The sequence below is a fragment of the Mauremys mutica genome, chromosome 7 (genome assembly GCF_020497125.1).
Source record: "Mauremys mutica isolate MM-2020 ecotype Southern chromosome 7, ASM2049712v1, whole genome shotgun sequence".
NCBI lineage: Eukaryota > Metazoa > Chordata > Testudines > Geoemydidae > Mauremys > Mauremys mutica.
In genome coordinates, this window is record NC_059078.1 from 95,502,760 (window position 1) to 95,525,808 (window position 23,049).

Genomic DNA, 23,049 nt, shown 5'->3' on the forward strand with positions numbered 1-23,049 from the left:
ACAGGTTAAAATGTAAATTAGAAAAGACAAAGGAGGAGATGGCTACTTGTTGGGAGGGGGAGGTGTCATGAGTAGTTCGCAGGTCAGAACTTTGATTAAAAGTTTCAGATAGAGACATCAAGTCTGGATTAAGTTTAAACTCATAAAAAGTTCAGACTCAACATTTACATTGGGATATGTGCTGGTGCCAAGGGTTGGGCCGTTGCTGTTTTACAGCTCTTTTATTCCAGTCTAGCAGCTTGGTGACTCAGGAAGATACTGCTGCTTCAGCACATTTGGAAAGTTATCCTGATACATGCGAGAGTGTTTTTTAAAGATTAGCTTATGTGGAAATTCTGTTGCACATCTCCTCCCCACCCCCCACGACATGTCTTACTAGACTGACTTCCCACTGGGAGTGGCTTTGTCAAGTGTTCCCAAGGGCTCAGAAACTAGGAGGTAAATAAAAAGAACTCCACATTTACTGTTTTTTTAAATAATCTCATGTTTTTTAAGACTCTTGCAATGTTAGGGCCTTGACTCATGATTTTTGAAAGCTTGGGGTCAGGGGCGGCTCGTGTTTGGCCTCCTGCCACTCACTCATTGCAGTCCTCCTCTCCCCATTCACTCAGCCCTCCCCCTCACTGCTCTCCAGTTCCACCCACATTCCCCCTCCCTCGCTTGCCCTACCTCAGTTGCTCAGTTTAACATGTTGATGCTTTTTGTACTATACATTATACAATATGGGGGTGTGGGAGGTGAAGGGCCCCATCAGTCTGAAAAGGGGTTCTGGTTTTCACTGGCTAGCCTAGCTGAGGGGTTCCTCCTGCTGTGCTGATGATGGAGCAACTCAGCTAAGGCACCGGAACCAGGGGAGGGCAGATCACTTTTAAAAGAGGGTGGGCTTTTGGAAAGCTTGCCTCTCTCACCAACAGAAGTTGGTTCAATAAAATATATTATTGCCTCACCCGCCTTCATGGGTGGCAGGTATAATTGTCCAGGGGGGACCACCTCGTCTCTCTAAAAGGACACAAGTCATATAGAACTCATCACACATCATTTCTGTGTGAAACAAGGAATCACGTTGAAATCAGAGTTGTTGGATGATTCCTCTATGAACTCTACTGTACCACAAATACAACTACACAGCCTGTTCAGTAATCAAGTAAGAGTCCCTTCAAACAGACTCATTTGTTTTCCAGATAAGAGAAATGGAAAGTAAAATTTAAGGAAAGAAGCTTGGCTTGGTGTTGAAAGCAGAGCTAGAAATGTGAAGCTCTGGTGTTCTATTAATGACCCCCCCCCCATCACAGACTTGCAATGTGTCATTTAAGACTTGATCTCAAGGGGAGTCTTTCCATTGATTTAAAAAGACAGCGGATGAGGCCTTAATTAGCATGTGCTTCAGTTTCTCCATCCGAAAAACAGGGATAATAATACTTGCCTGTCTCACAGGAGTTTGTATAAATTCATTGGTTTTGGTTAGGTGCTTTGAGGTCATCAGATGGAAAGTGCTTAGAAGTTCAATTTTGCAAAGTGTTTTTTACCATTCCAAAACCTTTATGCTTCATTCATGCAGTATGTACTCCTCCTGGGTCACAGGAGAATTTCAGTTTGGGACTTTACTGGACAACTCCTCCTCCCCACCGTGTGATGCTAGAGCAAGTTGCCAGAAAGTGGGAGGCAGGAAGGGGGTCAGGGCCACACCCCCATCATCCCTTTTCAAAGTAGGGGGTGGGAGGGCTAGACAAAGATGCAGGTAGGCCAGCCAACCTTATGCTCTGTGTGCAGTCAGTCAGTGTGCTGCAGGGAGGGCTGGATCACTTGTGGCAGCAGGCACCCTATGCTGTCCTGTCCTCAGGGCCAGGGGCTGGGCAGCTGAGGCTGAGCAATAAATGGCCAGGAGGCATGGATCCCTGTCCACCTGGGCCAGAGCCCTTCAGAGCATTCCCACAGGTAAGCAGTGGGCAATTATTTTTTTTTCACTTGTTCAAATTCTGTGCTGGGCAGGGCAGGGGGAGGCGCAGAGAGCTCGAGTGACGGGATCCTGGGGGGAGAGGGGTATGGAGGTAAGGAAGTGGGGGCAGAGGGAGGAGGGATGTGGTGGCGTGGAGGAGAGGAGGCATTGATAGGATAAGACTCAGCTCTTTTCAGTGGATGGGAGATTACATTTGCTTGGTGGCCAGTTTCTCATGAGAATGTGGCTGGGGATTTGGTTCCTTCACCCCTGGGGATATAGGGGCTGTTGGTCTGGTACATAAAGCTGGCACAACCATGCTGCCTCAGTGGGACTTTTTGCCTTCCTGGTTCTGTGAGCTAAGCTGTTGTTAAAGTAGCAGCCAGCTTTTATTTTACTGCCAAGATTCATCTCTAGCAGCAGCAACCACTCCTCTTGTCAGTTCTTATTCATTGCCTGGGGGTGCTTACTGCGGTTGAAACAATAAACACAGAAAGCACTCAAGCTTTGTTTGTGTGAAGAAGTGAAAATGAGGTGACAGCCTTTGCAGACTGATTCCAGCCATTTTCTTCCTGGCAGGGTGCAAATGCCAGCTGAAAGTGAGGCCTGACACCTTGTTTTACTGTGTGAAGCAAGGACAGAGATTTCTCAATTAGCTTTAACTGCTGCTTACCATTCATTATATGTTCCCCAGGATCAATGACAAGGGGTCTGGGCACTTGAAAAGGCCGTTTGGCAGGCTGCCTGCATGTCAGAGAATATCAAAAAACCTGTGACTGACATTTTTTATTCCCAAGTTTAGTGCTTTTAATTAGGTACCTTCTGCATGTCCAGTCTTCGCAAACACCATCTGGCACACAGTGAAAAACATGCTCCATTTTCTTTAGAAATTGCAGAAAAGTGGAAGGGTTTTTTCAAACATAATTTGCTTGGGTTCAGGGATTTGTCTGGAAGGGGATGTGCACGTGGTGAGTGGGGATAGGGTGAGCAGGGAAGGAGAGGGAAGAGAGGAGGGAGAAGTGGGGAAGGGGCAGGGCCTGTGTGGGGCGGAGCAGGGGGCGGGGCCTGGGTGGAATATGGGCAGGGCCACAGGCAGAAGAGGCAGGCTTGGGAGCTACTGCCTCCCCAAGCGGAAGCTTTACCCACCTCCCATGCTTTCACACATTCGCTCAGGCCAGGGAGCTGAGTTAGCTGTTCCTTGTGCAGGTATTTACTTCTAGATCAGACTCTCTTGGCTTTTTTTCTTGCTATAAAAGTAAATAGTGCCATTTTTTTAAAGCAGAGAGATATACAGTATGTTCATAGCATTCTTATTAACAGATAAATGAATTGTTTCACACAGGCCTAAGATGCAGCTGTTTATTATGTTGGCATATTTGTTCCAAGGAATCAGATATTCAGAAGAATTCATAAAATGGAACACTAAATATGGAGAAGAAATGCTAAAGAAGATCACTGTGGATCCAGAATGCTTTATGAATGTTGTAAGTTATGTAATTTTCTTTCTATTTAAAGTATGGATTGCATTATTACTAATACAACATCACTGATAATAGTCTGCATACCAAATTAATTTTATTTGAGTCCAGTTCACAATGAGTACAAACTATGGTCATGTGTCCAGTAGATGTACCTTGCATAAAATCACATAATAAGACAGCATGTTAGATTGGTGCTGCTACTACCTTACCTTTGGCTGAAAGGACAGGTAAATAGTTGCTTTAGTGCACTGGGAGTCAAGACTACTGAATTCTGTACCCAGCTCTACCACTGAGTCGCATTGTCTATGAGCAGTGTGCTTAAGGCCTGATCCAGCTCCTACTGAAATCAGTGGGAGTCTCTCCATGTAAGGGGAAAAAAATCATAGGCAGGAGTTGTAGACCAAGCTGGATGAGCAAGCATCTCAGAGAGGTGATTTAAAAAAAGCAGAAAGCCTACAAGGAATGGAAGATGGGAGGGATCAGCAAGGAAAGCTATCTTATTGAGGTCAGAACATGTAGGGATAAAGTGAGAAAGGCCAAAAGCCATGTAGAGCTGGACCTTGCAAAGGGAATTAAAACCAATAGTAAAAGGTTCTATAGCCATATAGATAAGAAGAAAACAAAGAAAGAAGAAGTGGGACTGCTAAACACTGAGGATGGAATGGAGGTTAAGGATAATCTAGGCATGGCCCAATATATAAATAAATACTTTGCCTCAGTCTTTAATAAGGCTAATGAGGAGCTTAGGGATAATGGTAGGATGACAAATGGGAATGAGGATATGGAGGTAGATATTACCACATCCGAGGTAGAAGCCAAACTCGAACAGCTTAATGGGACAAAATCGGAGGGCCCAGATAATCTTCATCCAAGAATATTAAAGGAACTGGCACATGAAATTGCAAGCCTATTAGCAAGAATTTTTAATGAATCAGTAAACTCAGGGGTTGTACCGTATGACTGGAGAATTGCTAACATAGTTCCTATTTTTAAGAAAGGGAAAAAAAGTGATCCGAGTAACTATAGGCCTGTTAGTTTGACATCTGTAGTATGTAAGGTCTTGGAAAAATTTTTGAAGGAGAAAGTAGTTAAGGACATTGAGGTCAATGGTAATTGGGACAAAATACAACATGGTTTTACAAAAGGTAGATCGTGCCAAACCAACCTGATCTCCTTCTTTGAGAAGGTAACAGAGTTTTTAGACAAAGGAAATGCAGTGGATCTAATTTACCTCGATTTCAGTAATGCATTTGACACGGTTCCACATGGGGAATTATTAGTTAAATTGGAAAAGATGGGGATCAATATGAAAATTGAAAGGTGGATAAGGAACTGGTTAAAGGGGAGACTACAACAGGTCGTACTGAAAGGTGAACTGTCAGGTTGGAAGGAGGTTACTAGTGGAGTTCCTCAGGGATCAGTTTTGGGGCCAATCTTATTTAACCTTTTTATTACTGACCTTGGCACAAAAAGCGGGAATGTGCTAATAAAGTTTGCAGATGATACAAAGTTGGGAGGTATTGCTAACACAGAGAAGGACCGGGATATCATACTGGAAGATCTGGGTTACCTTGTAAACTGGAGTAATAGTAATAGGATGAAATTTAATAGTGAAAAGTGTAAGGTCATGCATTTAGGGATTAATAACAAGAATTTTAGTTATAAATTGGGGACACATCAGTTGGAAGTAACAGAGGAGGAGAAGGACCTCGGAGTATTGGTTGATCACAGGATGACTATGAGCTGCCAATGTGATATGGCCCTTAAAAAAGCTAATGCAGTTTTAGGATGCATCAGGCGAGGTATTTCCAGCAAAGATAAGGAGGTGTTAGTACCGTTATACAAGGCACTGGTGAGACCTCATCTGGAATACTGTGTGCAGTTCTGGTCTCCCATGTTTAAGAAGGATGAATTCAAACTGGAACAGGTTCAGAGATGGGCTACTAGGATGATCCGAGGAATGGAAAACCTGTCTTATGAAAGCAGACTCAAAGAGCTTGGCTTGTTTAGCCTAACCAAAAGAAGGCTGAGGGGGGATATGATGGCTCTTTATAAATATATCAGAGGGATTAATATTAGGGAGGGAGAGGAATTATTTAAACTTAGTACCAAAGTGGACACAAGAACAAATGGATATAAACTGGACACTAGGAAGTTTAGACTTGAAATTAGACGAAGGTTTCTAACCATCAGAGGAGTGAAGTTCTGCAACAGCCTTCCAAGGGGAGTAGTGGGGGCAAAAGACATATCTGGCTTCAAGACTAAGGCCTGGTCTACACTACGCGTTTAAACCGATTTTAGCAGCGTTAAACCGATTTAACGCTGCATCCGTCCACACAACGAGGCCCTTTATATCGATATAAAGGGCTCTTTAAACCGGTTTCTGTACTCCTCCCTGATGAGAGGAGTAGCGCTGAAATCGGTATTACCATATCGGATTAGGGTTAGTGTGGCCGCAAATCGATGTTATTGGCCTCCAGGCGGTATCCCACAGTGCACCATTGTGACCACTCTGGACAGCAATCTGAACTCGGATGCACTGGCCAGGTAGACAGGAAAAGCCCCGCGAACTTTTGAATTTCATTTCCTGTTTGCCCAGCGTGGAACTGTGATCAGCACGGGTGGCGATGCAGTCCCAAATCCAAAAAGAGCTCCAGCATGGACTGTACTGGAGATACTGGATCTGACCGCTGTATGGAGAGGCAAATCTGTTGTATCACAGCTCCGTTACAGAAGACGAAATGCCAAAGCATTTGAAAAAATCTCCAGACAGAGGCCACAGCAGGGACTCAGCACAGTGTTGCGTGAGAAGCGTAACGGAAAGCCAAAGAATCAAATGGACGCTCATGGAGGGAGGGAGGGGAGACTGAGGACTCCAGCTATCCCACAGTCCCCGCAGTCTCCAAAAAGCATTTGCATTCTTGGCTGGGCTCCAAGTGCCTGAAGGGTCAAAAACATTTTCCCGGGTGTTTCAGGATGTATGTCGTCAATTTACACCCTTTCCCCCACCCCCGAAAGAAAAGGGAAAAAAATCGTTTCTCTCCTTTTTTCAATGTCACCCTATGTCTACTGCATACTGCTGGTAGACGGGGTGCTGGAGCATTAAACAGCAGCATCCTCTCCTCTCCTCTCCTCTCCCTGGTGGCAGACGGTACAGTGCAGTAGGACTGGTATCCGTCCTCGTCATCAGCCCGTGAGTGCTCCTGGCTGGCCTCGGTGAGGTCGGCCGGGAGCACCTGGGTAAAAATAGGAATGACTCCTGGTCATTCCCAGCAGATGGTACAGAATGGCTGGTAACCAACCTCATCATAGCAACTGGGGGCTGAGCTCTATCAGCCCCCCTCCCCCCGTCATGTCTAAAGAAAAGATTCAGTACTGGCTGGACTATCATAGCAGCGGAAGGCTGGTCTCCTCTCCCCACCTACCCTTTAATGTCCTGCCTGGACTATCATAGCAGCTGGAGGCTTCCTCCCCCTCATTTTATCTCACTAAAAAGTCAGTGTTTCTTATTCCTGCATTCTTTATTACTTCATCACACAAATGGGGGGACACTGCCACAGTAGCCCAGGAGGGTTGGCGGAGGAGGGAAGCAACAGGTGGGGTTGTTGCAGGAGCAGGAGCACCCCCTAGAATGGCATGCAGCTCATCATTTCTGTGGGATCTCAGGGGCTCTGACACAGAGCGGCTGTGCTCTCTGGTTCTCTAGTAGACTTGCCCCATATTCTAGGCAGGACTGACTCTATTTTTAGACAAAACATAGGAAGGGAATGGGGTCATTCCCATTTTTGCCTATGCGCCCCCGGCCGACACCTCAGCGAGGCCAGCCAGGAGCACCCATGATAGCAACAGACGGTACAGAATGACTGATAACCGTCATCTCATTGCCAATTTACAATGGCATGGTAGACGGTACAATATGACTGGTAACCATCTCTGCTATCTTGCAAAGGCAAATGAATGCTGCTGTGTAGCACTGCAGTACCACGTCTGTCAGCAGCATCCAGTACACATACGGTGACAGTGACAAAAGGCAAAACGGGCTCCATGATTGCCATGCTATGGCGTCTGCCACAGCAATCCAGGGGAAAAGGGCGCAAAATGATTGTCTGCCGTTGCTTTCCCAGAGGAAGGGTTGAGTGACGACATTTACCCAGACACTGTTTTTGCATTGGGATCTCAACCCAGAATTCCAATGGGCAGAGGAGACTGCGGGAACTATGGGATAGCTACGGGATAGCTACCCACAGTGCAACGCTCTGGAAATCGACACTAGCCTCGGTACATGGACGCACATTGCCGAATTAATGTGCTTAGTGTGGCCACATGCACTCGATTTTATACAATCTGTTTTACAAAACTGGTTTATGTAAAATCGGAATAATCCCGTAGTGTAGACATACCCTAAGCTTGATAATTTTATGGAGGGGATGGTATGATGGGATAGGCTAATTTTGGCAATTAATCAAAGATCAGTTGCCAAATTATCAGCAGGTAAGTATGCCCAGTGGTCTGTGATGGGATGTTAGATGGGATGGGATCTGAGTTACTACAGAGAATTCTTTCCTGGGTGCTGGCTGGTGAGTCTGGCCCACATGCTCAGGGTTTAACTGATCGCCATATTTGGGGTCGGGAAGGAATTTTCCTCCAGGGCAGATTGGCAGAGGCCCTGGAGGTTTTTCGCTTCCTCTGCAGCATGGGGCATGGGTCACTTGCTGGAGGATTCTCTGCAGCTTGAGGTCTTCAAACCACAATTTGAGGACTTCAATAACTCAGACATAGGTTAGGGGTTTGTTATAGAAGTGGATGGGTGAGATTGTATGGCCTGCACTGTGCAGGAGGTCAGACTAGATGATCATAATGGTCCCTTCTGACCTTAAAGTCTATGAGTCTATGAACAAACATATGCTGCTGTAAGCCATAGTCAGTTATTTAGAGAGTGTTAATACTGTGGTGATGATAGCTTCCTCTGACAAGGGTTGGTATTTGTGGGATTGCAGGGGGCTGAGAAGGGATTTGAATGAGAGGAGGTGCCTGGTACACTGGGACAGGAAAGGAATTTCAGGACCTCGATACTTGGCGCCGGGGATTTTGACCACCAGACAGCCAGATCCCCAATGGAGACTATTTTCCAATCTACATGTTCCCCTGTAACAACATGGATGCTCACTACAGCATCTAGGAAGTTAAATATCTTCCCTCAAAAACTGGGTTCTTTCAACTACAAACCTGCTGTCTGGATCATTTTTAAATTGTTCCAGGTTAAAGGGGACAGTTTTATGAGTAAGTTGTTACATTATTTTTCAAGTTAAAAGACCATGCATTTCTTGCAAAAGTATTATTATGCACTGTAACATGAAGGGAGCATCTTTAACTCTAAGCTCTCAAAGCTATATAGAAAGCTTGCATAACGAGACAAATATATCCATGTTCTGCTGCTTGTCTCATTTTAAAAGTAGGATGTTGCTTCCCAGCAGCCAGGGAAACTGTTCTTCTCTCATTTTTCAAGAGGATTATGAATGAAGAGGGAATGAATTGTCTACAAGTCAGGCTATTGCACTATTCACTTTTTTTTACTATACATTTTATTGGCTCTTTATCCACAAATCCAGCTAACGCGGCATTGTTTGACAATAAACCCTGTACTGAAAAGCATTTCTGCTAATAGATTGCTGAATGTTCAATAGATACAATCAAATAGTAGAAAAAAGTATCTGGTGAATATATCACTTGACCAATTTTATAAATAATCGAAATATATTAGCTGACTAGTATTGGACCATCTCTGGCGCTGATCAAATACCACAAAAAGGATTTGACTATTCAGATGTCCAAAAGGGTGAAATTAATCAGAAAAGAACATATTACTCTAATTCTATTCAACCAGATGTATCATTTAATCCTTAGCCAACTCCCTAATCCATTTAGTACTTAGATACCAGCACTATGGTGATGACTACTCCTGAAAAATCTAAAATATATATAATCAATATTTTCTTGATTTCAATGTTTGAATTTAACTGATGGTCTAATCCTAGAGATTAAGTGTAGAATGGATATATAACAAGCCTTTATTTGGCTTCATAATTTTTAGGGATGCAGCATTGAAATCTGACTCTTACATAGTCTAGAGCAGTGGTCTCTAACCTTTTTACGCCCAAAATCACTTCTTGCATTTAGGGCAACCCAGGATCTATCCCGCCCTTCCCTGAGGTCCCTCCTTCCCCAAAGCCCCGCCCCACCCACTCCATCCTCCCCCCCCATCACTCACTCTCCCCCACCCTCACTCACTTTCACTGGACTGGGGTAGGGGTTGGGGTTCAGGAGGGAGTGTGGGCTCTGGGCTGAGCCTGGGGCAGGGAGTTGGGGTACAAGAGGGGGTGAGGGGTGCAGCACTGGGAAGGAGTTTGGGTGCAGGAGGGGACTCTGGGCTGGGGCAAATTGTTGGGATGCCGGAGGGGGTACAGGATCCTGGCTCTGTGAGGGGGGTTGAGCTGGGGCTTGGGGTACAGGAGGAGGTTTGGGAGGTTCCAGAACGGGGTTCAGGGCTGGGGGTTCGGATGTGGCCTCCTGCCAGGCAGCACTTACCTCCGGCGGCTGCCGGTTGGTTGTGTAGTATGGCTGTCGCTAAGGCGGGGTCCCTGCCTATCCCAGCCCCATGCCACTCCCAGAAGGGGCCAACACACCCCTGTGGCTCCGGGGGGACTGGCCGAGTGGCATGTGGCGCCGCGTGCTGCCCCTCTCTGCAAGCACCACCCCCGCAGCTCCCATTGGCCACAGTTCCCCGTTTCCAGCCAATGGGAGCTGCGGGGGCAGTGCTTGCTGACAGGAGCAGCATACAAAGGGAGACTCCTGCCTTCCACCCCCATCCCCAGGGCTGCAGGGCCGTGCTGGCTGCATCCAGGAGCAGTGTTGGGCTGGAGCAGACAGGGAGTCTGCCTTAGCAGCAGTCCCAATGTGTCGCCGGAGATTGCGTCAACTGAGAGATCCTCTAGGATCGACCAGTCGATTGTGATCGACTGGTTGGTGACCACTGGTGTAAAGGCTGCACTACCCAGGTGAATTACAGGTGTCCTTCTATGGTGCTGTTACAGCATATTGCATCAACAGCCCTTCCTGGCCATCTCTTTCCCCTGGGGTTAAAGGGAGGGCTCAGAGCTTTGCTGTGCTTCAGCGATTGCTTTCGGGCCTTTACCAGCTAGTATAATTAGAACCCTGGGAAATGAACTAGTCCTCAGCAGCCCTGGGAACTGGAAGAGCACAAAGGTGGCACCTTCTCCCTGTCCCTCCTGTGTTGAGCAACAGCTCGAGCGGACACGTGGATTGGGACCAACGTTTCCTCCAAGAGACCTCAGTGCGCACACAATGTGAAAAATGGATATTATATATATATATATATATATAACAAGCCTTTATTTGGCTCCCTGCAGACTGAAATTATCAGGTATCATGGATACCCCAGTGAGGAATATGAAGTTACAACAGAAGATGGGTATATCCTTAGCGTTAACAGAATTCCTGGTGGGAAGAACAGTGGGAACACAGGTATGATTTATTTGTATGAAGTAAGGAAAGGTTGGTGGGCCAAGTGTCTAAAAACAGTCCCCTAATTTGCACTCGAGTATATGTAGCTGCATGTTTCATGGTTTTCAATTACGGCAAACTGAACTGGATTCATTAGCTCACGTGGTCAGCTTCTGGAGAGCCTGGTTGTCCAGGTTCCATGGCTCTGGGTCATCCTGGCTATGTGGAATATCCCAGGGCTTTCAGGCTCCCTGCCACATAATTGGAAGCTTGGGTGCCCTGGTTCTTTGCTATAGAGGTGGAGGCTCTCAGATCTTTCAGGTTCTCTGTTGTGGAGTTGGAAGCATGGAAGCCCAAGCGGGACTAGGGAGCCTAGAAGTTCTAAGAGCTGAACCAAGAGTCTTGGAGATTGGGCTTGCAAGCTCAATTTCTTTCAAAAATATCTGGATTACTTTAAAACATTTACTTTCAGAACATTTGGAAATTCTGTCTTTTTGTTCTGAAATAGAATGAGATTTGTTCAGAACTTTGCACGGAATGGAAATTCCGTCTTTTGACCAGCTCTAGCTGCGACACAAAAATTATACATAACTAAAACTAAAAACAACACTGCATGTCTATCCAAGACTCAGCACCACCAGGTAACACCTGCCAAAGTGTCATGTTACTTAAGCTCTAGTTGTTTTGTTGTCTCTCTATAAGTCACACAAATTTGCCATTCTGATTCAAAAGCTCTAAAATACTCCATAGACAGAAAGTACCAATGTATAACTCCTATTCTTGGAATCCACACATGAGGAGTAACAATGTGGGCAAAGAGCAGATCCTAGAGCTTTAGATTTCTTGCAAAAGGGGTATAAAAAGTGTCACAGTCCAGTGGGAAATCACCAAAGAGGTGATTTTGAGCTCTTATTATTCTTTCACTATTCACTTTTAATCAAAACAGCATGAAAAACCCAGTCATGCTCCATTTCTATTCTATGTTTTGGTTTTTGCCATTTCAATGAGACTTTTACAAAATAAGGTCCTGTTAAAGCAAACTCTGTAACACAATCTTCATCACCGTGTAGCTACTGCCATGTCCTAATAAAATGTTCTTCCTTTTCAGGGCAAAAGCCAGTAGTGTTTTTGCAACATCCACTCCTAGGAGATGCTACCAGTTGGATTTCAAACCTGGCCAGCAACAGCCTGGGCTTCATACTAGCAGATGCTGGCTTTGATGTTTGGATGGGAAATGGCAGAGGGAACACTTGGTCTACAAAACACAAGACACTTAAACCTGACCAGCAGAAGTTCTGGGAGTTCAGGTAGAGTGAATTATTGAGAACTACCAAAAATGAAACTGGCTGCCTCCTTGGAGACTGGCTGGGCTGGGGGATGGATAATGGGATAGGGGAGTCCTTCCATTTCACATTATTAGTTCATACCTAGCCCAGATTGGTAGTGACCCAAGGAGTGGGAGGTGGCCTACAATGACAAGCAGGGTGGACAAGATGATAAATGCACAGGGGCTGAAGTGTGAGAGACAAATGGTGTGAAGGGGTTGAAGGAGTAAGGGAAGGGTGTGGTTAAGGCCTGGTCTACACTAGGACTTTAATTCGAATTTAGCAGCATTAATTCGAATTAACCGTGCACCCGTCCACACCAGGAAGCCATTTAGTTCGACCTAGAGGGCTCTTTAGTTCGAATTCGGTACTCCACCCCGACGAGGGGAGTAGCGCTAAATTCGACATGGCTATGTCGAATTAGGCTAGGTGTGGATGCAAATCGAACTTACTAGCTCCGGGAGCTATCCCACAGTGCACCACTCTGTTGACGCTCTGGACAGCAGTCCAAGCTTGGATTCTCTGACCAGCCACACAGGAAATGACCCGGGAAAATTTGAATTCCTTTTCCTGTCTGGGCACTTTGAATCTCATGTCCTGGTTGGACATTGGGGCGAGCTCAGCAGCACCTGCAACGATGCAGAGCTCTCCAGCAGAGAAGTCCATGCAATCCCAGAATAGAAAGAGGTCCCCAGCATGGACAGATCGGGAAGTCCTGGATCTGATCGCTGTGTGGGGCGATGAGTCTGTGCTTTCGGAGCTGCGCTCCAACAAACAGAATGCAAAGACCTACGAGAAGGTCTCCAAAGCCATGGCACTCAGAGGATACAGCCGGGATACAACGCAGTGCCGCGTGAAAATCAAGGACCTGAGACAAGGCTACCAAAAAGTCAGAGCGGCAAACGGACGCTCCGGAGCACAGCCCCAGACCTGCCGCTTCTACGAGGCACTGCATGCCATTCTCGGTGGGTCTGCCACCACTGCCCCACCAGTGACCGTGGACTCTGAGTATGGGATAGTGTCGAGGGGCAGTTCCTCGGCGATGTTCGCCGATGGGGAAGATGAGGAAGGGTTTGTGGAGGACGACGCAGGCGACAGCGCTTACAATACCACTTTCCCCGACAGCCAGGATTTTTTCATCACCCTCACAGAGATCCCCTACCAACCCTCCCCAGCCGTTAACCCAGACTCAGAATCAGGGGAAGGATCAGTCGGTAAGTGCTATAAACATGGAAACATTTATTTTTTAAAAAACAGGAATAAAAAATATGTAAAAACTATATGAAACCTTTTGCTTAAAAAACTATATAAAGAGAAGGTCCACACAGATAGGGATGGAACAGAAATCCTCCTGGGACAGTTCCACGAAGCTCTCGGAGAGCAGCTCGAAAAGTCTCTGCAGGAGGTTCCTGGGGAGAGGTGCCTTATTTGGTGCTCCATGTAAGCACACTCTTCCGCGCCAGGCCATCCTAATGTACAGCGGAATCATTGCCTCCACCAGCATTGCAGCGTACGGTCCTGGTCTGTGCAGGGATTCGAGCAGCATCCGCTCTCTCTCTCTCCGAGTGACCCGCCTCAGGCTAATCTCGTTCGGCGACTGCTGCATCTAATTAGGGCAATTAGTGTACTGTTACTATTGTGAATGCTTGACTTTTACTTTGCATAGCAATGACCTTCGCTTAACAGCCACGTGTTGGAGGCCACAGAGGAAAAGCATACAGTGATCTTTCCCGTGCACAGCCGCGAGAGGCTGGAACAGGGTCAGACTTTATGCTTTACAGATTGCCTTCAGCGGGAGGGCACAGCTATCCATTAACTGTTAAGCAGCCTATAGTGTAGTGCTTACCAGGCCTGGCTGCTACACGGATTCAGCTGTACCGCCCCGCTTGTCCGATCTCCTGTGCAAGACCGCAGCCAATGAAAGCGTATTCCGAAATCTCGAACTTGTCCTGAGAGCTCGTGAGACTAGGTGCCCTGTATGGTCTTGTTCACAGAAACTGACTAGACTGTGTTCAGTGTTCGCAAACATGTATCTTTTCAAGGAAATCACTTCCTTTTTCCCATCACACAGCTGCGGCTCTTTCACGAACTGCCCCGGCATCCCCCTCACAGAGGCTGGCGCAGATTAGGCGGTGAAAGAAAAAGACTAGGGACGACATGTTCTCGGAACTGATGGCTTGCTCCAGAGCCGAGGCGGCCGAGCAGAGACAGTGGAGGGAGACCCTATGTCAGCAGCAGCGCTCACACAGCGAACGGGAGGACAGGTGGTGGCAGGAAGACCAGCAGGCGACTCAAACGCTGCTTGGGCTAATGAGGGAACAAACGGACACGCTCCGGCGCCTTGTAGATGTTCTGCAGGACCGCAGGCAGGAGCAGAGAGCCCCCCTGAACTGTATCTGCAACCGCCTTCCCCCGCCACAAAGTCCTGTCCCCCCTCACCCAAAATCACAAGAAGGAGGGGCGCTAGGGGCCGTGAAAACTGTCACTCCACCCCAGCAGAGCGCTCATGTACCAAACAGCTCTCATTCCCTAAAGTGTGAGAAGTGCTTCCCTTCCAGGATCACCCAGTCCCAAATCCAAGTTTCATCCCCCCACTGTGTAGTTGAGTATTAAAAGTAGTTTGTTGTTATTCACTGTTTCCGTCACGTTTTCCTTGTCAGAAGACTTTGTGTGAAGGGGGGGGAGGGGTTTTTTAATTGCATAGGACAGCCTCCATTACCAGGGTACAGACTTGGGGGGCAGGATCAACAGCAGGACACACACAGACTGCAGTCACTAGGCACTAGGGTCATTCTGGGAGGTGAATGCTGCCCCGGGTCAGTATGTAAGGTGTATGCTGCCCCAGGGTCCTAGCGCCTGACATCCACAAATGGCAAGGCAGGCTGCCCTTACCATGTCCTTCCCCCCTAGCCACGAGCCTCTACGATGCCCTGAGCCCCAGCAAGAGCCCTCATCCACGGACACATACTCACCCTTCCCACACACCCCTCACCCCTTCCTACGCCCCAACCCCCAGTCCAGAGCCTGCATCCAAACTCCGTCCCAAAGACGGCACCCCTCACCCCTTCCTGCAAACCCACCCCTTCCTGCACACCCACCTGCAACCGTCCTCCCCCCAGAGACCGCTGTAGGAGCAGGAGCCTGTCATTCCTCTAGTGTAGAAGCGGTCTGGACATCAGTGCACACCGTACCCACCACAGTCCGAGTCCATGTTTCAACCCTTGAACAGGAATTCATAATTAAAGAAAACTTTATTAATAATCAGTGTTCCATTAAAGTTATTTTAAAACGTGTGTTGGAAGGGGGGAAACCCGGAGAACGGGGTATGTAACCGCAGATCGAAGTCAACAGTCACTGAAACAGGCTCAGGTTCAGCTTCTCTGTAAATCAACTGGAGAGTCATAGGTTACCCTGCTCTCCGAGGAACCTATCTTTCAAAGCCTCCCGGATGCACAGCGCTTCCCGCTGGGATCTTCTATCGGCACGGGTGTCTGGCTGAGCGTAATCAGCAGCCAGGCGATTGGCCTCAACCTCCCATCCAGCCATAAAGGTCTCGCCCTTGCTCTCACAGAGATTGTGGAGCACACAGCAAGCAGCAATAACAACGGGGGTATTTTTTTCGCTGAGGTCCGAGCGAGTCAGTAAGCTCCGCCATCTCCCCTTGAGACGTCCGAAAGCACACTCCACCACCATTCTGCACTTGCTCAGCCGGTAGTTGAAGAGTTCCTTCTCACTGTCCAAGGCGCCTGTATAGGGCTTCATGAGCCAGGGCATTAGCGGGTAGGCTGGGTCCCCGAGGATCACTGTAGGCATCTGCACATCCCCAACAGTTATTTTGTGGTCCGGGAAGAAACTACCTGCCTGGAGGCGTTTAAACAGACCAGAGTTCCTGAACACACGCGCGTCATGAACCTTGCCCAGCCACCCCACGTAGATGTTGGTAAAACGTCCCCTATGGTCCACCAGTGCTTGCAGCACCATAGAAAAGTAGCCCTTTCGGTTAATGTACTCGCTGGCCTGGTGGGCCGGTCCCAGGATAGGGATGTGAGTCCCATCTATAGCCCCACCGCAGTTTGGGAATCCCATCGCGCCGAAGCCATCTATGACGACCTGGACGTTTCCCAGGGTCACTACCTTTGAGAACAGTTGCTCAATGATTGCGTGGGCTACTTGAATCACAGCAACCCCCACGGTAGATTTGCCCACGCCAAAGTGATTCGCTACTGACCGGTAGCTGTCTGGCGTTGCAAGTTTCCAGAGGGCTATGGCCACTCGCTTCTGCACAGTCAGGGCTGCTCGCATCCGGGTGTCCTGGCGCTTCAGGGCAGGGGACAGCAAGTCACAGAGTTCAAGGAAAGTGCCCTTACGCATCCTGAAGTTTCGCAGCCACTGTGATTCATCCCAGACCTGCAGCACTATGCGGTCCCACCAGTCCGTGCTTGTTTCCCGGGCCCAGAATCGCCGTTCCACACCATGAACTTGACCCATTGCCACCATGATCTCCACTGCGCGGCATACCCTGCTTTGTGAGAGGTCTGCGCCACTCTGTGACTTCCTGTCCTCACCGCGCTGACGGAGCCTCCTCGCCCGATTTCTCAGCAGCTGACTGTGGAAGAGGTGGACGATAAGGTGCGAGGAGTTGACAACGGCCATAAGTGCAGCGATGATCGCAGCGGGCTCCATGCTCGCAGTGCTGTGGCATCCGAGGTGTAACCGACCAGAGAAGGGCGCGAACAGATTTCCCGCCGGCGCTTTCATGGAGAGAGGGCGGGAGTGACGGTTCAATGATGACAGTTACCCAAAACCACCCTCGACACATTTTCCCCCCCAGCATGCATTGGGGGGAAATCCCAGGATTCCAATGGGCAGCGGGGAGTGCGGGAACTGTGGGATAGCTTCCCACAGTGCACCGCTTCCAAAGTCGACACTGGCCCCGTTACTGTGGACTCACACAGTCGAACTAGTGTATTTAGTGTGGATACACAACTTCGACTTCATAAGGTCCATTCCACAAATTCGAATTAAGTTGATTCGAAATAGTCTTGTAGTGTAGACGTACCCTAAGGGAGGTGGATACTGAGGTGAGTTAGGGGAGGAGGAAGAAAAGGAAGATAAGCACACTGGACAGTGATAGTGAGATTGGGCAGCTGAAGGGCTGCAGTGATAGGAGAGAGTCAGGATAAAGTGGCATGGGCAACCAATGGCAATAAAGCAAATGAGGAAAAAACCACCTGTTCAGAGTCCAAGTATCAGAACTGGTATGGGACTGAAGGGTTCTCCTGTTTGTAGCTCCTCACGGGCATGGGGAAAGGCCCATGACTTTGTGCTCTGGCACATCCCACTAATCTTAGGTCTCTTGAGCAGACATGCTTCTGCCTTGATCTCTGGAGACAGAGCTGCCTTGCTTTCTGAAGTGAGGCAAAGAACTCAAACTTCTAAATGGTTTGACTTCATAATTGAACAGTTCCTGTTTTACTTAACTAACAAACTTGAGATTTACTAATGCGCATTCTAATGTAGTTGGGACCAACGGTCCCTCTAATTTTTGACAGGCCGTGTGCACAAAAAATGTCTTCTGTGCAAATTGTTGTGCTTCTATGCAAATTTTTGTGTGTGCAGTGTTTCGCTGTGTGTGCGGGGTTTAGGATCTGTGTGCGCGTGCACACGTGCACAGCTTAGAGGGAACAGTGGTTGGGACTATCGTAATTAATGCATGTAAGCTTTTTGTGTTTCCTCTCTGTAGTTTTGATGAGATGGGTAAATATGACATTCCAGCAGTTCTCTACTTTGCCATGAATAAAACGGGACAAAAGCAGCTGTACTATGTTGCCCATTCAGAAGGCACGACGTTAGGTACGTGAAGGAATGCAAGCTGGTGTACCATAGCATCCTATTTACATCCCCACAGGATAGTGAAAGCAGGATGTGGACTTCGGTTATTGACTCCCTTTCTCAAAAGTTAAAGGTAGAAATACTTTCTAAACTGAAATTGTCAATGTTTGGAAAACTTTTCTCAGAACATTTTTTGTTTGTCTGAACTAAGCAAACAAATTGGTTCCTGACATCCTTTTAGACATCCTTGGTAGGGTTTGTTGATATCAAAACCTATTATTTAGCAGGTGGTCAGCTTGCCTGGTGTCTGCTTATTCTAGTTTTGCCAGCTCCTGCAAATTTATCACAAGTCTCACGATATTTGTTGCCAGCTCCTGGAGTCAATGCTATTACATGAGAAGCTCAGCTTTCATGATTAAAAAAAAAAAAGTACTTTTCTAACCCTCATGTTTTGGAGAAAGGATTAAAAACACAACCTCTTGCAGCTCAAACACCAGAAGGCAAATAAAAAAAACCCCTAAACATTATTTAACTTCAAGCCAATCTTTTTATTTTAGTGAGGCCTGATGCAGGATTTTGTGTGCTTGGTGTTGTGTGCTTAGTCTGATATTTAAAAACAAATTGCTGGTACTATAGCCACCAAATCAATATTTACAAATTGTTTACTGTGCATACCATCAGTACAGAAAGTCAACTCAGTCCCTAGTGTATGAATGCAATGAGGGACTTGATTCATTTACAGTTGCTTGAGGGTTCCTGTTTACCCATAGGATCTATTGGTGACAGTGGGATGGAGGATATAGGCTTGTATGCCATGGTGCACCATTGCCATTTGAAAAAAGGAAAATAGTTTGAAAAAGACAAAAAAAATGGTGGTTGGGAGCAGGAAGTGTGTTACCATTTCTTTGCATAATATCTCTTTCCCCCTCCAGTAAGAACATTCATAGGATCTTAAGACAAAAATGATAAAACATACATTTAGGCTGGGATTTTCAAGGGCATAAATAGGAGTTGGGTGCTTAACTCCCTTAGGCACCTTTGAAAATCCTAGCCTTAGAATACAAATAGTACTATACTTCTTCTATACATTGGCATTGTTAAGGCCATTTTAATTGCTCTTTAAAACACTGTGGAATTGTGTGCGTACTCACAGTATAGTGTGTTTCTTTTTTATCTGAACATTTGCCTGCCCTTGTGAATTTAAGTCACAGTTTTAATAGTCTTGTAAAGATAGTTTTGTATGTGAACAATTAAATAATCTGCAAGTTATATGTTATATAGGTAGGGTCTCTGCTCTAAGGGTTAAATGTAAAAAAAATCAAATGCAAATCCAAACCTCATGAGAATTATATTACAGTACTATTGTAAATTTACAATCATATACATAGTGCTTTAGAAACAGAGTATCATAAAACTCTGAAAATATTTTATGGAAATTTTGGAAACTTGATAGGAAAGATTCTGGAATCATCAAGAAATCTGGTTAATAGAAAATTTGGTTCTACATCAAAATGAGTTGAAACTATAACCTGACTCAAGGCCACCTGAATCCATCTGAACAATACCCCAAAACTTATTTTTTCCCAATGAAGACTAAATGGAGATTTAGGATGAACATTTTACTGTGATAACATAGAATCATAGGGCTGTAAGGGATCTCAAGAAGTCATCGAGTCCAGCCCCCTACACTGAGGCAGAACCAAGTAAACCTAGATCATCCCTGACAGGTATTTGTTCAATCAGTTCTTATGAACCTCCAATGATGGGGATTCCACAAGCTCCCTTGGAAGCCTATTCCAGAGCTCAACAACCCTTACAGTTAGGAAGTTTTTCCTAATATCAAACCTAAATCTCCCTTGCTTCAGATTCAGCCCATTACTTTTTGTCCTACTTCAGTGGGCCTGGAGAACAATTATATGGCATTTGAATAGATAAAAGGCTACTTATAATTTTTAACCTTCAGTTTGCTGCATGGAAATGATTTATTTTAATTATGGATGATTGCTTTGCAATAATACAAAATAATTTGTATTTTCTCAGGTTTTGTAGCATTTTCCATTAGGCCAGACTTGGCTCAAAGAATAAAAATGTTCTTTGCCTTGGGGCCAGTAGCCACAATTACATTTGCCAAAAGCCCTATGGTACAGCTTGGGAGGCTTCCTGAAATACTACTCAAGGTATGTCATTCCTCCACCTGTAGGGCCAGATTGTTGGCTTCAACTCCACCTTATCTGCTCTGCCTGAAAGAAACAGCCAAGGATTCATCCAACAGAGGGGAATCCTTGGGTGGTGCAGAGCTGCTGCGTACCCCGTGCTCCCTTTCTACTAGGGGGCATGTCAGGGGCTAGCAGAGTTAGGTGGGACTGGGAAGTAAACTCAGCACAGCTGAAAATCTGGTCCTGAATATTTGATTGTTCAAATATTTCTATGATGGACTTGGAGCTGCTCTACAATGATTTATGAGTATTGCATGTTGGCCTGGTTTTTGGGATGTTGGTTGACTATATTGGTTTAACTCAACAAGAGTCTGTGTGGAAAAACAGGCAGGAAAGACAAGAATGGCTCAAAACAATTCACCCCTCAACAAACACTCAAGAGTTGTTAGGAGACAGTGGCAATCCTCTTGCCTCTGAGGATTTTACTTCAATCGCCTTCTGAGGCTAGAAGAACAAAAGAACTATAGCAGTTTTAAAGAGAGAAGTGGTAGGGGAACAATGACCTTACCAGGGCCAGCCGGGGGGGTGGAGGGGGGAAACTGGGGCAATTTGCCCCTGGCCCCACAGGGGCCCCCATGAGAATGTCAGAGGCCCCGCCTCTGCCTTCCCCCATCCCCCGGCGCCTGAGCGCGCCGCATCCAGGAGCAGCCCTGGACAGAGCTAAAGTCCCGTGGCTGGGGCAGGGCCTGAGCTCCTCCCGCTCGGAGCCACGTGGTAAGGGGCCAGGGCTGCAAGCTCCGGTCCTGCTGGAGCCACACTACTGCAGCGCTGTCCAGGGCTGCTGTTGGACGTGGTGTGCTGAGCCTACGGGAGAGGGGGTAGGCGGGGGTAGGCGGCATGGTAAGGTAAAGTCATGACAATTTCTTAGAATTCTATTTCCCTGGTTATGGAGGGAGATAAAAGTTACACAGGGACGGCTGTTCCTGGGGCCCCATGAGAACTGCCCCCTTTGGCCAGCATGTACATACATACTAACTCAATGTATACTAGTATTCTATATGCAAAGCAAACCTGAGAATTATCAGATTGGAAGTGATTTCAAAGGAATCATTACCACAGCGCTGGTGTGGGCTTGAAGACTATCATGGAAGTGCTGGTTGTGGTCAGGGCCGGCTCCAGGATTTTTGCTGTCCCAAGCAGCGGGGGGAAAAAAAAAGCCGCCATCGCAATCTGCAGCTCTACCACTGCCTCTTCAGTCTTTGGCGGCAATTTGGCGGATGGTTCTTCACTCCGAGAGGGAGTGAGGGACCTGCTGCTGAATTGCCGCCAAAGACCTGGATGTGCCGCCCTTCTCCGTTGGCCGCCCTGAGCAGCTGCTTGCTGGGCTGGTGCCTGGAGCTGGCCCTGGTTGTGGTTCTGTAGTTAAGACTGAGTTGAGATTTAAATTTAAAGCTGGAATTCAACCACTTTGCTACAGATGAAGACTGCAGAATATCCTCCTCAAAATGACAGCTCTTATTTTTTGAGTACAGTATGAATTTTCTGATAATTTAAAAGTAAATCCTTTAATTTTGAGTTTAAAATTAATATTTGTCCCAAATGATCTTAATAATAGAATAATGCAGACACTTCAGACTTCCCAGATAGTTTAAAAAAATCACTGAAATCTCATAACCTCATTGAAGCTGGTGGCTACAGTGTGTCGTCCCCCTCTCCCCCATCATTTAAGATAATAGAAACCAGGGCTGGCTCCAGGCACCAGCTTAGCAAGCAGGTGCTTGGGGCAGCCACTCCGGAGCGGGGCAGCACCTTCAGGTATTCGGCGGCAATTTGGCGGAGGGTCCCTCACTCCTGCTCGGAGTGAAGGACCTCCCGCTGAATTGCCGCAGATCGCAATCGCGGCTTTTATTTTTTTTTTGGCTGCTTGGGGCCAGCCCTGATAGAAACAGTTAAGCTCTGTTGTGAAGTAATAGTGTGCTCTACCCAAAACACACTTGAAGTCACTCAGGAATTTGAACGTGTGTGTGTGTGTGTGTGTGTGTGTGTGTGTGTGTGTGTGTGTGTGTGTGTGTGTGTGTGTGTGTGTGTGTGTGTGTGTGTGTGAGAGAGAGAGAGAGAGAGAGAGAGAAGCATACAGAAACAAATAGAGAAGGAAGCTCCAGACACAGTCTGGACAAGCATAGCATGTGGCCCCAAGAGAAATCTAGACAAAGTTTTTGGAGGGAGTGATGGCAAAAAGGGGTTTGTGGCTATGAGCAAGGAGACTATCTCCTGCTGTTTTGGTTCTCTTGTGTTTAGAGAAACAGAACTTTTCATATTCTTTGTAAATAAACTAGATTGAATCAAAGCTCCTTGACTCTATCATAAATTTCTCCTCCCAAATTTTTGCTAACCACTTGGATCAAAAGGGGTTGTGTAGTCCTTTAAGAAATGTAGCATCTGAGTCAGGTTGCTTTTCTTCCAAATGATCTTAATAACAGAATAATGCAGACTCTTCAGACTTCTCATATAGTTAAAATTATTGCAATCTCCTACACTGGCCTCATTGGAAGACCTTTTTTAGGATAATTGGTCATTTTTTGCCATAATTCATCCTAACTGAAAATTTCTCCTTTAGCAGAGGCTGACTAATTTTCTACTTCACAGCATGACATGATGCTGGGATGTATGTGTGCAGAAGAATGTGGGGAGGAGCAAAAGGAGGAGGGGAAATCATGTGGGTGTGTGCATACAGAGGAATGTAGATAACCCAGTGTGGATGAAAATGGCCATTATGCCCTGGCTGCTTCAGCTGCTCC

At 46.7% G+C, this 23,049-nt stretch overlaps 1 protein-coding gene across 2 annotated transcripts in view; it reads left to right on the forward strand.

Annotated features, from left to right (window-relative positions):
• Positions 1 to 1,632: 1,632 nt before the first annotated feature.
• The window catches only part of LOC123374351 (lysosomal acid lipase/cholesteryl ester hydrolase-like), a 30,952-nt gene continuing 9,535 nt past the window's right edge, over positions 1,633 to 23,049 (forward strand). Inside the window, exons 1-6 of one of the 2 annotated variants that reach the window (XM_045024224.1) lie at positions 1,633 to 1,659; positions 3,265 to 3,420; positions 10,845 to 10,959; positions 12,047 to 12,245; positions 18,007 to 18,116; positions 20,136 to 20,272. In XM_045024224.1, coding sequence (XP_044880159.1) covers positions 1,633 to 1,659; positions 3,265 to 3,420; positions 10,845 to 10,959; positions 12,047 to 12,245; positions 18,007 to 18,116; positions 20,136 to 20,272 — 744 coding nt within the window. Of the gene's footprint in view, positions 1,660 to 3,264; positions 3,421 to 10,844; positions 10,960 to 11,461; positions 11,580 to 12,046; positions 12,246 to 18,006; positions 18,117 to 20,135; positions 20,273 to 23,049 lie in introns of those variants that run through there. The other variant, XM_045024225.1, reaches the window with a different exon arrangement.